Genomic DNA, 15,739 nt, shown 5'->3' with positions numbered 1-15,739 from the left:
AATTAATATACTGCAGGATAATTACCGCCTACCAAACGAGTAGCCTACAGTGCAGAAGATGTAAGTGTTCTTCAGTTATAATTATTATTTACTTGTTTTTTTATCATGCAGCTGTTGCTGCGCTGCGCACAATGCACGGCCAGCGACTCGCTAGAAAAGGTGTCGGGACTCGGGCTTCGGGCCGGGCTTTAAAACGGCGGTACAACAACAGGCCCGGGCCTTAACTCCACAGGCCCGGGTCAGGGCCCATATTTTGGGCCCGTGCAGGGCTCTAGCCCTGATACATGTATCCGGTGTTGTAGCGATATCAACAAGCAACGTCAATGATCTCTTTTTCGGGGAGGGGGGGATATACAAAAAATAATTCTAATCTAATCAAACCTGTCAGAAGCTGGACCTCCATCTTCTCAACTGCAGGGTGCCCCTGTGGCTGGAGCCGGTACTGTGGCGGTGGCCCCACTGCTGGAAAGATGAAAACATCTTGATGGGTGCCTCCCGTCATGTCCAGCTGGAGAGCGTTCTCCACCGCGTCCAGGCTTCTATTGGCCTGCAGCAGCAGCTGACGGGAAGCCTTGAGGTTGGACCTGATCCTCGTCATCCTCGCCGCCCGGTCGGCGATTTCACCGCTCTCTGTTTCAGTCTCACCGTCTGTCTCAACCGCCACTGGCTGGAGCGCTGTAGAAAGTACACCTGAGGGACGAGACAGAGAGAGAACCCCAACGATTGATGATATGATATGATATGATATGATATGATATGATATGATATGATATGATATGATATGATATGATATGATATGATATGATATATGATATGATATGATATGATATGATATGATACATTTGTTTTTTTTATGTAAACAAATCACTTTTAGGTTATTAAATCATTTTTATGTAAATAAATCCCTCTTACCTGTTGCTCTTACTTACTTATACCCAAAATATGATGAAATGATCAATAATCAATTACTTTTTATAATTGTTTTGCCAATTATTTGGGGGCCCACTTGCAATATCCTCACAGCCCACCAGGCACCAGCCCCGGCCCACAGGTTGAGAATGGCTGGAGTAGATTTAAGGGTCCTATCTTGAACACCGGCTTAACTCTTATCCCTACATTTCTTTGCCATGTTAAATTTCAAAAAGCCAATCTACAAGCTACAACGTGACGATGTAGATCAGCTAGCTGAACTATTTTAAAATGCAAGATTGGGGCCTTAGGGCCTCATTTATCAACGTGATTTACACCAAAAAATGGGCCTAAGGCGAGATCACCGCATTTATCGGCCTTTATCATTCCAGCTTGACTTTGACGTACGTCACACCAAAACTCACGTCTGGTCGGGAGCTGTCGTAGGCTTTGTCTGCACCCGTTTTACTGTAGATCTACAAGCTCATAGCGCGCCACCGAGTGGCGCGCTACGAGCTTGTAGGTCTGCTATTTTTGAAAAATCGTGAAAATAAAATTTAAAAAAAAATATATATATATATTTATTTTTTTTGAAAATAATTTGGGGACCCCCTAAAATAATTTGGCGACCCCCCCGAGGGGTCGCGACCCACGGGTTGAGAACCCCTGTCGTAGACAATCGGAGCAGCCTTGTCTGACCAGCTAACAGGCATCTAAACATATGTACAAAAATGTACAATAAAAAAACTATAAAACTAATAAATAATACATGTGAAAAATATATATTGTGTATGTCCTGATGTCATATGAAATTGAAAAGAAAGTGTAAGAATGCTTTTGAATGAGCGCATACATGCGAGAGTATTTTGAGAGTGGTGCCTGTGCTGGAATATTTTCATGACATGGAGACATTGGAGAATGGAGACTGCTGGAGAGTGAGTTCTCCCAACTTGGGTAGGCTACTGTAGCCATATTCAAAGATTTGCACACATTTTCAAGATTTTTTCACAAAAAATAGTGTGTGTGTGTGTGTGTGTGTGTGTGTGTGTGTGTGTGTGTGTGTGTGTGTGCTCAGTACTAATCAAAGTAGCACAGTGTTTAAGTGTGTGTGTGTGTGTGTGTGTGTGTGTGTGTGTGTGTGTGTGTGTGTGTTAATATGCTCAGTACCAGTGTCAATAGCAGTGTTTAAGTGTGTGTGTGTGTGTGTGTGTGTGTGTGTGTGTGTGTGTGTGTGTGTGTGTGTGTGTGTGTGTGAGTGAGTGAGTGAGTGAGTGAGTGAGTGAGTGAGTGAGTGAGTGAGTGAATATGCTCAGTACCAGTGCCAGTAGCACAGTGTTGAGGACTCGGAGAACAGCCTGATGCCACCACAGCGTTTCTTGGCTCAGCACGCAGACCACACTTCTGTCTTGCTTCCTGGGGGAGCTTCTATAACACACACCCACACACATACGCACACACGCGCATGCACGGCTTGCACACGCACACACGCGTACTGTACGTCAGGGTGTTTCCGAAAATAAACTAGATTTTTCTTTTTAATTTCAAAACAAATTATTTAGTTGGGCATTTAATTTATTAAAACTTGAGCTATAATTTCACTCAAACTTTGAAGCGTTCGAAACATCCGCATCCGATCCTGACCCCGACGATGCCCTTTCATGTATCATGTTTACAACAGCTGATCAGACGACTTAATCTTGCTCATGTAGGTCCAATAATCGAATAATCTAGAAGCAAATTATTTTGCCCACAGCTTGGAGACTCACTGGACTGTAAGTATATTGGTCGCTGTCGGGCAGAAACATCGTATCTCTGTGTGTTTTTTTAAATCAACGCCTCACTTCATCATTGCCAGTTCCCACTTGTAAAAGAGACGCAGTCTCAATGTGTTTTTACTGGTTAAATAAAGGTTAAATAAAAAATACAAAAGTGTCGCACAAAAGTAGTGAAAAGCTCACGACACGTCGCAACGTGCTGTAAGCTTGTACATCGGTAATTTTCACTATTTCAAAATGTTTTAAAAATAATAACGGTAATAAAAAAAGGAATTCCACCCGTCAGCGACGATATGAGAAGAAGGCACACCTTGCCGTGGGAGCGCATTGTGTCGTATAGGTCCTGCATGCTGCGCCTGCGGTCCTGAGCTCTGGCTCGCAGGCCCATTTTGATCAGGTCGTAGTGCGGCTGAGGAACCTTCCAGTGTGGACCCAGGGCATGGCCGCCGTCCACCACCTCCTTGATGTATCTGGGTTCAGCTAGGCCCCATGGTATCATGTCTACAACATAGAGGAAATGTTTTAGTCTTTGTTACTATTTCATAGTTCATGGCGTGTTCACACTGGCAGCTACAAAATATACAAAGTGGCACAGGCAGTGTGTGTATGTCGCACTGAGTCACTGTGGTAGTGTTGATCAACACAAGTTGACGTCATCCAAGCGTGCGTCCGACAAGCAAGAAAAATATAAAGGAAAGTAAAGCCTGGCTGCAGTTGAAGCCAGCTCAACTTGGATTGCAGCTTTGTAGCAGCTATGAACGTTGGTTGTATCTTTCTCGCTGGTTGAAGAAATGTCACATTGAAAATAAGCGGTAGCCTGTACAGTAGCTTTGTATCTGCCAATGTGAACACAGCATTACTATTATTTTGGGAGGATATGAAATATATCTTCCATTTATTTTTAACCAGTGCCAGTTTTCTTTTATTTTTTAAGATGTGTTTCTGCCTTTATTGATATATCAAGACTGACAGGAAAGAGGGAGAGAGAGAAGGGGAGAGACATGCAGCAAAGGTTGTCATGAATGGGACACATATAGGCCAAAGCCTACAGTATATGTGGCATGCTCCTGGACCACTTGGTCAGCGGGCGCCCCACCAGTGCCAGATTTAATTTAAAATGGGGATGTTAAAATAAAACTACATTGGGGCATTGTGAGCTGCTATTTTTGCTACCTTTGTGACACTGGCCTACAGTATGACAAAGTATAAATTAGCTAAGGCTAAGCTAAAAAAAAAAACAAGCAAAAAAATGTTAGCTTGTTTTTACGGCAAAGATTGTATTCTGTACTGTAACACTGAGATTTGTTCCAAATGTAAAGTGCAAACTAAATAGAATGTATCATTACCTGTGTATATTTCTTGGATGAGGACACACAGGCTGTACAGGTCAGCCTTCCATGTGCATGGTTCCTGTTGAATAACCTCTGGTGCAGCCCAGTTGTACAGGCTGGGTGGTAAGGCTAGAGACACTGCCGTTCGGACACACGTCTCCTTACTGGCAGGCAGGCAGGCAGGCAGGCAGGCACACACACACACACACACACACACACACTCACTCATCATTCTTGGCACTTTTTGGCAAAACGGGCATGTCTGCAAAATTAGGCAGACTCTGACTGATACTGCAAGCTGAAAAAGATCGCACCACGCCGCCAAGTACACAAAGTGGTAGGAGGGTCTAAGTGGTTAAATTTAAGTGATATTGATAAATTCCAAATATTATTAAAGTATTCTGCGGCACCCCTGGACTTGTGTCATGCTGGCACCCTAGGGTCTCACAGCACACACTTTGAGAAACAGTGCTATACAGTACAAAGCTCAAAAGGGCCTACAGTACATACAAAAAACACATATTTACTATTCAGACTTAGAGCCTGTAAAATACAGAGACTTTAAAGTCTATTCCATGTGGGAACTGCGACATGAACGTTCTAACAGGAAACACATTGAAGAATGACGTGTTACTGTATGAGGAAATAATATCAACCACAATACACACATGCTGCTTTGCGGTCAGCCTCACTGCACACACACTGAGACAGTCAAGACAGACAGCTCAGAGTGACACAAAAAGACATATTCATATCAGAATGTCTTGGATCAGATGGATTCAACTGTTCTTATTGCTGCTGCTTGGAGTCGACAACACCGACCTCCTAAAACTCACTCACCTCTACAGTAGATCTGGTTATACTATCAATCTGCCATTTAACACAAAACTACCCGATGACCCCGGCTGTGTTTCAACTGTGTGGCTTTATAACGGAAAGGATTCCAAAACTGTCCGTGTGGCTGAAGGTGGTTCGATTCGAACGAGTGGAATAAATCCATCTAAAGGAAACAGAATGAGCTTGGAGTCTAACTGCTCTCTGACTGTTAAAGATATCAGAGCTGAAGATGTTGGTCTTTATGGCTATCGGCTATATAAAAACACAAACAAACATGGAGAAAACCACTGGATTGACTTGACTGTATTGGAAGTGAGAGACATCACTAGAGGAAGCAGTTTGACTGAACAAACATTGAAGTGTTCTCTGTTTCTAAAGGGTGGAAGCTGTGAAGATCACACTCTGAGCTGGATAAAAGAAGAAGGTGCCCTGATGAACTCACTGCCTGGATGTTCTACTACATTGACCATAAAAAAGGACGACCCAACCAACAAGATCAGATGTCAGGTGTCTGTCTCTGGAGAAGTGCAGGCATCTGTTGACTTCCTACGAGGTATGGGGGGGGGGGGGGGGGGGGTTAACTGCCACAGCGTGACAAACAATTCACATAAAAATTGTGATTCTTACTTTCTATGATTCTGAATCGATTCTATTTCCTAAAATCTGTCTCTATATATCCAACCATGCATCCATCCATCCATCTATATAATTAATTTATTTTGTTTGCTACCGGTATTGTTGGCTTGCCTTCCTAGTTTCTGTAGTGGTTGCACAACAAGCAGTGTGGCCACTAGTGTCATTCGCTGGCTGCCAAATTGGAGTAGGAAGAAATACAGCCGGTGTTTGGAGAGTTGGGACGCGCATTTACTGATGATCTCTCGTTCTGCCCCTCTTCCACGCTCTCCCTCTATGTGTATGTTTGCCACTCTGTGTTGAAGAGTCATATGCATGTTGCTGCGAACTTAAGAAATCTTGGCGCTGCCGCTGCTGAACTAAAGATAAATACTATACACCAATTGTTGGTGGCTATTTGTACATAATGTCGCGGCTAGGTAACGAACCCATTTAAATCAGTAACTGTTATTGAATTGGAAAGGTCATTCGTTACACTACTAATTATGAGTGGAGTGGAGAGAGCATGTCACAAATGACCCCACATTAAGGTCCTTTGAAACGGGCAGTGATTAATGCAGACGTTGTTGCCTGGATCAACAGGTCTGCAACAGGTCTGCTCAAGAGGGGCGCGACAACGCAAGCGTATAAAAAAGCGAAACAGAATCCAGGTCTGGTGAGTCGTGGGCCTGTGCACAAAACGAGCACGCACGCAACAATTTCACGGGACCGCGCACACGTAAATAAGCTTGCGTTGTTGCCACTCGACTTCTCCGCGCGTACTGAAAAAGAAACGCAGGTCTCATTGAAAATGAACTATAGAATCGCAGCCCGTTTGAAAGGACCTTACAACTGGGTCAGTAGTAGTTGTGGACAGATGTAATGCTGTGCTTCTACAAAGAAATGCCGGGTTAATTTAATGTATAACAATATCAGCACCTCAGTTTTGTGTAAAAGTGTAACAACTGATCCTAGTCTCCTCTCGTCAGCACCAGAACATGAGGGGGGTCCCAATGTCATTGCCACGGTGATCGTTGTGGTGTCTGTTGTTTTGGTCGTAACAACAGCATCTGTGATCTTCATTGTCAAGAGGAACAACATGCCAACCCAGAACAATTCCCTGAACTCAACCAATCAGAGCACAACAACAGTGAGTCAACCGGGACTATCGTCCAATCAGATCGACCCTGATGGCGGTCTGACCTACGCGTCCATCATCCACACCAGTCAGACGAAGACCGCCGTGAGAGGATCCAGGACACAAGATGACGATAAGGTGACCTATACTAGCGTCAAATCTGGCTCTTCAGAGGAGCTCTACGCTAAGGGCAACAAATGACATGTATATTTGTACAGAGAAGTTAAAGAAATCCCCTTTAATCTCCTTTAGGAAATCCTAGCAAAAGATTTACTAGACATTATGCTTTTATTATCTGTATTTTAGATCTAATTGTCTTCAATTTACAATTTCGGCATTTAGCAGACGCTCTTAATCCAGAGCGATTTACAGTAAGCAACAACACAAGGTAATACTTCAAATACATAGAAATAGTCATCAAGAATCATAAGTCAAGCTAAGAACCTAATATCTGTCTAACAGTAGATAATCTGTACAGTGAAGCTATGAGTATACATTATAGAGTGCTACGTGCTACGTCTACATAAAATGCTGAATTATAAATCTAATCAAATGCTAAATTATGAATCTAAATTACATACGTTTAGCCTTTGCATACATACGCCTGTAAGGTTGTCGAGGCTAGTGCAAGTGCTACGGGCCAAGATGGAGTCTGAAGAGGTGAGTTTTCAGACTACAGCGGAAGATTGGGAGTTCGCAGTTCTGATTGCAATGGGAAGTTCATTCCATAGTTTTGGAGTCAGAAGGGTCGTGGGACGTCTGGGACGTGTGGAGCGTTGTCCCGGCTTTTATATCTGTACATATCTGTACTGTGTATCTGTATATTGAATCAATCAACTTTGTGTTGTATCTGTATATCAACTACTTCATATACTGTGTATCTGCATAAATCTACTGCATATACATTGTATCTACTGTCTCTATACTGTACATACAGTATATCATTCTGTATATACTGTAGATCTATTGTATATCTCTGCTTTCCTGGAGCACACGTCATAACTTCAATCCTGGCTGTTGGCAACCAGTACCGCCTAATAATGGGCTTTAGGCGCTACAATGACTTTAGTTTATAGTGAACAGTTTCTTCCCCACTCAAGCACACTTGCCCGTCGGGCAACCTGAAAGCAAATTCCACTTGCTCGAACGTTTTATTGACTTGCCACGGGCAGTCGTGCAACGCTTTTTTGTCAACCCTTGTATAGGGCTGAACTTCCGTCGTATGTATAGCCAGCCTACTTCCCCCGGAAACTGTTTTCTTCGAGCAATCACAACACAATGCGAGTCTGGGTCAGACTTTCCCTACCTGGGGACCATGAAGCCCAGGCCAGTGAGCTTGGCCAGCCCAGGGCGCGTGAGTAGGACGCTGTGAGAGGACAGGGCTCTCATGACCAGGCCTCCACTGTGCAGGTACATGAGACCTTCACACACCTGCACCACCGTCCACAGCAGGTCCTCCGCCTGCGGCCGTGGAAACTTTGGTTGCTAGAAGACGGAGGGATTCGACAGTTATGAAACTAATCCATTTCATTGATTATTTATGAAAAAGAATGATCGCTAATGAACACATTTTATTTAACTTTTCATCTTTCAGAATTAAGGTCCTTTCAGACGGGGAGCGAGTGACGCAGGCGTTGTCGCCTGGATCAGCGACAGGTCTGCTCATGAGGTGATGTGGCGCGGGACGCGTATAGCATAAATATTTTTTGCACGCACGTGACAATTTCACGGGACCGCGCCTGTGAAAATATGCTTGCGTAATCGGCGCTCAACTTCTCCGCGTGTCCAAAATAAACGCAAGCCTCTTATTGAAAATGAATTACTAGGCGCGTTAGTCGCTCCCCGTCTGAAAAGGCCTTTCGTTTATTTTTAATATTTGCGGTTTTTGTGCAACACTGACAAAGGATAACATCCATTTTGTCAATTTGCTTTGTGTGCGTGTGGAGTCAAGGGGGTGTGGGGGGTAGTGTTTTTGTGTTACCTTGTGGTGAAGCAGGTTGTATAGGGAACCAACATGGACCCTCTCAAATACCAGTCTGGTCCTGTGAAGGTCATCTGACAGATTCACTGCCACGAGCTGCAACAGCTGGGAATGGGGCAACTGACTATACACACACACACACACACACACACACACACACACACACACACACACACACACACACACACACACACACACACACACACACACACACACACACACACACACACACACACACACACACACACACACACACACACACACACACACACACACACACACACACACACACACACACACACACACACACACACACACACACACACACTATGACTGTCGGGAAAGATTCTTCATCTTTGTATGAACCCTGAGTGTCCCTGGACCACGCTTTGACAACCACAGCAAGCATCAAAGCGTGCACCAGCCTCATCTTCTCACCTGACATGCTAACTTCCCCAAACCCCACAACCAATCAGAAACGAGAAAGACATTATTGTCACACCTAATGTGAAAAAAATATATATACTGTATGCAGAAGGAGGAGAGGAAAACTACTAGAAAATAAAAACGACTAATGTTTCGACCTTACGGTCTTCATCAGAGTCATGATATACTGTATGGTGCAGTAAAAAGAAGGGTGAAACTCATTTGAGTCTTCTCAGACTTGCAGAACAATAATACAAACAAAATACAAACAGACACACAATCACAATATAAAAAGGCTGACGCACCAATGAAAATATATTTACCGGTATACAAGACACTGCATATGTCATAATAATGTTAATTTTAACCATATACTGTATGCTTCGCTGACCATGGTCACCCAGGCGTCAATTTTGATCCCCACCTTTTTTTCCCTTGACACCAAATCACTTAGCTAAACATAGCCCTCACCAGCAGTAGTCTTGCTCAATTAGGAGAAGGTCAAGGTAAGATGCCGGGGTGGCACTGGCAATTAGTTCTTTCATTGTGACCCGGGAGTCTTTCCACATGCATCTGAAATACACAGGCTCTCTGGTTAAATGTGCACATGTACAAAAGGACATTTAGAACAGTCATGGTGTGGTTCACAATGTTTTTCAGGCCAAGGAACCCTTAGCTGAGAGAGAGCTGAAGCAGTGACCCACGATTTAGATGATTTATATTCACGTAAAGTAATGCTGAAACAAAGCTATATGGGTGACAATTAACAATACATCAAACGATGGGTCTCACTTGGTCATGGAGATGAAAGAGCCACAGCTAAATGAGAACGGAGCTTCGTCATCATCCAGTGTCAGATCACTGTCCACTATCACTGGAATTGGGGCCGACATACCCAGGACCTTGTCCACACACATCTGGATAGACACGCACAAAGCAGGAGATGACTTAGTTTGGTAATCTGATGAAATAATTGATCTCTCTGTCTCACTCTGTATAAGCGGTGTGTCAGGTCTAGAAAAGGGACTAATATGTAGACTAGACTGTGTCAAACCAGCTTTACAGAGCAGGGCAGCTAATTGTCCTATTCCTGTATACATCATGATCCTTTAAAAAAAAAAATAATAAAAGTAATTATTCATTATTTTTTATTATATGGTTGTACTATGCTACTCGTTACTTTTTGTGCACGTTTATGATTGATAAAGTTGCTAAATAAGCTCAAGGGCTAATCATTTCAATGTATAATGACTGTTGATTTAATAGGAAGTTTTGAGATTGGCCTGTAATTTAGTAGCCTCGGTCCCAGGCTTACTTTTCTGCGAAAAGAAGAGCCTGGTCACAACCTAAGGCAGAGAAGCTATCGGGCGGAACATCCGTCAGCTGTATTTCCCCCGGATACGATATTTTCCCGACCAATCACAACACTTGTTTCATTCGCGGAGAATGTAAACTGATTTGTAAAGCATCAATGGGCGATACTTCCGCTAAAATCCCGCAACTTCCGATGATAGTCTTTTCAGCGTAGGTCTTGCCCAGGGTGGTAATTTAGATCATTATGGATCTAATGAGGGCTAATTATAGGTTGAACTACGTACAGCATGTATGACATGCTGTGATTTAATAGTATCTGTAAAGAATGAACATTTAATGCCATGCCGAAGAGAAGAAGCAGAAGAAAGAACTAATTCTACTAGCATGGCGGTGCGCAGTAGTGCAGCGGCTTCTCTAGCCACTGGAACTCTCATTTAGATGTATTTTTATCTTTTTGCCTGACCAGGACCTGGGTAAACAAATTTCATTCTGTACTTGTATTATGGAATGACAATAAAACTCCTTGAACCTTGAGCTCTGCTACTTAACTGAAGATCAAAGAAATACCTTTCCGAAACCTCGACACGGCACCTGGTTAGACATGGAAGACTTGCTGCCCAGAAATCTGTTCAGGTCCCAGCCTCTGTGGAAAACAGGATCATACACAAGCCAATAATTAGTACCTGGGGGTGCGATCTCCATAAATGGGCATAAAAGGGACAAGGACTGACAGATAAGAAAATGTTCATATATGAGCATAAAAAGGACCAGTACTAACAGATACAGATACTTGCGCTATAAACCAATTTGACAGGGTTGAGGATGAAGAATATGAGGAGCACCATACCGGCACTTGAAGAAGCGTGAGATGGAGTTAGATGTATGGAAGTGTCCCTTCATCACTGGACTCTGCAGGCGCTGGTGCACCTGAAACGTCAAGCTGTGCAGAAAGTCCACCATCTGTATGACCAGAACAAAGAGAGTAGATTACATAGGGCTGCCTGCAACAATCCATTATTTCCTAATTTGGTTGATTATTTATATCAGTGGTTCTCAATGTGGGGTCTGGAGGGTACTTGAGTGGGGTACCAGGGGGTCGCCAAAAATATAATTTTAACCACTTTATCCATATTTTATACTTTGGCTATTCCAAAATAGCAGATCTACAAGTTCATAGCAGATCTGCTATTTTTGAAATATCATGAAAATTTGTGAAAATCTTTATATACATGTTTTATATAAATCTTTGCTTCTGGAGGTCCCTGGCACAAAATATTTTTGAGATGGGGGTCCGCAGCCAAATTAAATCCATATCATTTTGGTGGTCCTTGACATGAAGTTGGGAGAACTACCGTTTTATATATCAACGAATATCAAATCGAATCCAAATTACATCAGTCGTGGCGACTGAAAACTGTGAGACCTACTGTAGCGCGGTGCTGCTCGGGTGCAATGGTCAGCCAGTGTGTGTAGAGTAGAGACCTACTCTAGCACGGTGCTGCTCGGGTGCAGTGGTGAGCCAGTGTGTGTAGAGTAGAGACCTAGGCCCTCATTTATCAACCGTGCGTACGCCAAAATATGGGTGTACGCCGAAATTACCGCAATTTTCGGCATTTACCATTTGCGCCAACGTTTGATTTTGAACTTGAGCCAGGACAAAACTCACGTCTGGTCGGGAGCTGTCGTACGCTTTGTCCTCACCTGTTTTTCTGTCGTAGAACAGCGGAGCAGCATTGTCTGAACTGCTGACACGCTGTCACAGGCATCTAAACATATGTTTTCACTCCTAAAATGTTAATATAAAACTGTATGTATATACATGTAAAAAGAAAAAGAAAAAGAGAGATTTCCAACTTTACAAGTAATTAAAATCGCGCAATTAAAAACAATATAACATGTTTACAATGTATTAGTTTGTGCTTAATCAAACAGTGCTTTACTGGCCTTGTTATGCGAGCGCACTTGTGAGATGATTTGGGAGCGCATCGCATGCGGCATGAGCGTGACATCAGATGCCTATAGAATCACTGTGATATTATTTTAAAAAAAGGCACATGGACTGCACGCCTTTATTTCCAAGTGACAATGACAATCATACAGCTTGCCTATTTGCAATTGTAGCAGGCTATAGGCGTAAGGGGCTTAATCATTCACCATTTAAATAAGCGCTTTGACAGTTCAGATAAAAGCGAGATCATTTTCGGGGGTCGGGAGGCGTGCGTCGCCAGCCCAGGCCAGCACATACCGGCACACATGCAAACCTTCATCCATATGTTTATGATTCGTTCATCAATGATCAAATCACTCCATAAACGTTGATTATGACTGCCTTGACGACATGGTAGCCTATCTCTCATGCAGGCATCACTGACTCACCCACAGGACTTATCACAGCAGTGCGCGCAGTCTCACTGATCGCCTTCGCCGTGCACTGCGCACGAATGGGTAAAATTATTATAGGCCTACAAACGTATTCCATTCATGGCGATGCGATGTGTCATGTAGCCTTGAGGTGCGTGCGTGGACATGACAGAAAGGCAAGCGAGGTGAGAGGGAAACAGGTGAGAGGGAATTATTTAATTCATGCAGGTGTTCGTTCTTTATTTAAGATACAACACACCAGTTAGTTGGGCTTGCAAGTTGTGTGTGTGTGTGTGTGTGTGTGTGTGTGTGTATGAGAGAGGGGGGTGAGGCGGGCAGTACGTTTTTCCTGTATCCATGGTTTCCAGGTCGTATTGCAGTTGTTCATGTCGCAAAAACGAGGGCGAGGCTTGATTTCATAGGGCGTGCCAGATAGATTTCAGCCGTCACATTTATAAACGTCCGAACGAAATTAAGGAAGAAACAGCTGTCTGCGATCACTTTGTAAATGCCGACCCGACGTGGGTGTACTACGAATCCTACACTCGAATTTGGGGCAGATTTTACACTCGATTGATAAATGAGGGCCTTACTCTAGTGCTGCTCGGGTGCAGTGGTCAGCCAGTGTGTGTAGAGTAGAGACCTACTCTAGCGCGGTGCTACTCGGGTGCAGTGGTGAGCCAGTGTGTGTAGAGTAGAGACCTACTCTAGCGCGGTGCTGCTCGGGTGCAGTGGTGAGCCAGTGTGTGTAGAGTAGAGACCTACTCTAGCGCGGTGCTGCTCGGGTGCAGTGGTCAGCCAGTGTGTGTAGAGTAGAGACCTACTCTAGCGCGGTGCTGCTCGGGTGCAGTGGTGAGCCAGTCCTGCGGGGTCCTGCCGTCCAGGTCGTGCAGTCGGAGATCTCCTCCAGCTTCCAGCAGTGCGTGCAGCAGCCAGGGCTTGCAGGAGAACACAGCAGCATGGACCGCTGTGCTGCCGTCCTCACAGCGGCTGAAGCAACAAGCAAGTATAGGGCGCAACGGTTAATCAAACTAATCGATTTAAGCAATTTTTTAAAAAGTCATTAAATTACACTGGAGCAGATTTGTGCGGGAATATGCTTTTTCTTCGTGATATTTTCCATCCCAGCACCTCAACCAAATGATCTGCATATTCTATTTAACGGTTTAAGAACATTTAATATCATGGGGTCAAGAAACTTTGTGACTTCAGTGCTTGTTGCTGTGGTTGCTCACTCATGTGTGAGAGCACCATCCGGTGGACATTTGGTGTGATCTCTGATCACCTGGCTACACGAGACCACGTGAACAGGAGTGTTCTTACTATGAGCGCGTGATAATATTAGGTGAACATTCAGTAAAAATCAACAAACGTACTGTGAAAATAGTTGAAAACTGGGAGATTGTAGATCGGTTATTTTCGCTATTTGATGTACAACTAAGTAAAGGGCTAATTTGGTTAAAAGAGTGATATCATTATTATTAACTCCATGATAGCTTGCTCGATACTTACTGGTTTGGGTCGGCACCATATTGCAGCAGCAGCTTTGTGATAGCCGTGCGGCCCAAGAGAGCAGCAAAGAACAGGGCTGTCTGACCGATGTGGTTCATGGAGTCGGAGTCCACCTCCACCCCTGCAACACACAAGAACAACACTGTATTATATAGAACATATCGGCGCTGTCTGGTAGAAACCTAGCCTGGGTTCCAGCCTGAATCAACAAACAAATTCACGGAACGCAGTCGTGAATTTGTTTTGTCACTGTGGCAAAACAAATTCACACAGGCAGTGAAGCAGGCTGGAACCAAGGCTAGCAGAAACCCACCCCCGCCCCCATCTATTCTCACCTTTTGTGTTTTTTCATAAATTAACACCCTACTTGATCATACTACAGTACAGCGTCACACAAAACAGGGCTTGACACTAAGGTCTCAGAGGAACTTGCCCAAAGTGATGTTCTACTTAACCAAAGGTCATGCCCACTTGCCCGAAAAGTAAATTGTCCATTATAAAATGATAGGTAAAATTTGAATTCTTTACTTTCTGGGGCTGTGCGATACAAACATTACATTATAGGTAAACAGTGCTCCTATTTTACATTCCACAGACCAGAAGACAAAGCTCTCTGGCCACATCCAGGTGTTTAGACAGATATCTCATGTTGTGTTTATATTGTGTTTATAGAAGGTGCGTCCCCTCTCAAACGAGCACATGCCCGGACGGGCAACCTGAAAGCAAACTGCACCTGCCCAAAGGTTTTATTTACCTGCCAGGGGCAGGTAGGCAACCCTTAGTGTCAACGCCTGCAAATGCAAAACCATCAAAAGTAGCATATCCACAAGCTAAAGTTTTGAGCTTGTAGATCTGCTACTTTTGCTATTTTCCTGAAAAGTTACAGTTTTGGAAGTATGAGGTTTTCACCCGACAGAGACGATATACTGTATACCTGGAAGAACTAGAGGCAACCACACTAATAACATATCTGAATACAAAGTATTTGAACTTGCTTCCCTTTAAATAATAAACAAAATGTTGTGTTCTCATTTCTTTAATGAAAACATTTATAGCCGCACACTCGTAGCTACCAATGCCAAAAGTGTTATTTTGGACACAGAGATGAGACCAACATTTCGACAAACAAACTGCCTTCTTCAGGGTTCTCATTTCTTACCATGAATGATTTTCCAAGAATCTATAATACTTTGCTCCAAATGGACATGCATGAATCTTATTTACCTAGTCAAAATGATCTCTTGAACGTCAATTTAAGAATACTTATCGCAGGGGGATGTAACTTCACTTAAATAAAAACTGTTCTATCGGCTAACAACTGTTCCTTTTGGCAAGCAAGAATTCAACGCCATGGTAATACAGAGTATATGAGGCTTTAATAGTATAAGTAGTAACAGAGTTGTGTACCTTTGTTCAGCAGTTTCTCCATCTCTGCCATGTTTTTGTCCATGGTGTATCTGTGCAGCCGAGCAGACAGATCACCATCACTTCTCACCACAACACTAAGATGCACACCGCACGGGTAGGGCCATGCCGTCTTCAT

At 43.6% G+C, this 15,739-nt stretch overlaps 1 protein-coding gene across 1 annotated transcript in view; it reads right to left on the bottom strand.

Moving 5' to 3' along the window:
- Nucleotides 1-15,739, bottom strand: part of LOC306928771 (inactive serine/threonine-protein kinase TEX14-like) — a gene marked incomplete at its 5' end in the record, with an annotated part of 26,195 nt that extends 10,456 nt beyond the window's left edge. The window contains 13 exons of the mRNA XM_079509043.1: nucleotides 382-690; nucleotides 2,226-2,334; nucleotides 2,995-3,185; nucleotides 4,031-4,179; nucleotides 7,909-8,087; nucleotides 8,584-8,707; nucleotides 9,481-9,582; nucleotides 9,802-9,926; nucleotides 10,891-10,966; nucleotides 11,171-11,283; nucleotides 13,509-13,674; nucleotides 14,197-14,317; nucleotides 15,604-15,739. Coding sequence (XP_079365169.1) covers nucleotides 382-690; nucleotides 2,226-2,334; nucleotides 2,995-3,185; nucleotides 4,031-4,179; nucleotides 7,909-8,087; nucleotides 8,584-8,707; nucleotides 9,481-9,582; nucleotides 9,802-9,926; nucleotides 10,891-10,966; nucleotides 11,171-11,283; nucleotides 13,509-13,674; nucleotides 14,197-14,317; nucleotides 15,604-15,739 — 1,900 coding nt within the window. The remainder of the gene's footprint in view (nucleotides 1-381; nucleotides 691-2,225; nucleotides 2,335-2,994; nucleotides 3,186-4,030; nucleotides 4,180-7,908; nucleotides 8,088-8,583; nucleotides 8,708-9,480; nucleotides 9,583-9,801; nucleotides 9,927-10,890; nucleotides 10,967-11,170; nucleotides 11,284-13,508; nucleotides 13,675-14,196; nucleotides 14,318-15,603) is intronic.

Source organism: Electrona antarctica, assembly GCF_951216825.1.
Source record: "Electrona antarctica genome assembly, chromosome: 8".
Classification (NCBI taxonomy): Eukaryota; Metazoa; Chordata; class Actinopteri; order Myctophiformes; family Myctophidae; genus Electrona; species Electrona antarctica.
This window is presented reverse-complemented; position numbering and strand designations above follow the sequence as displayed.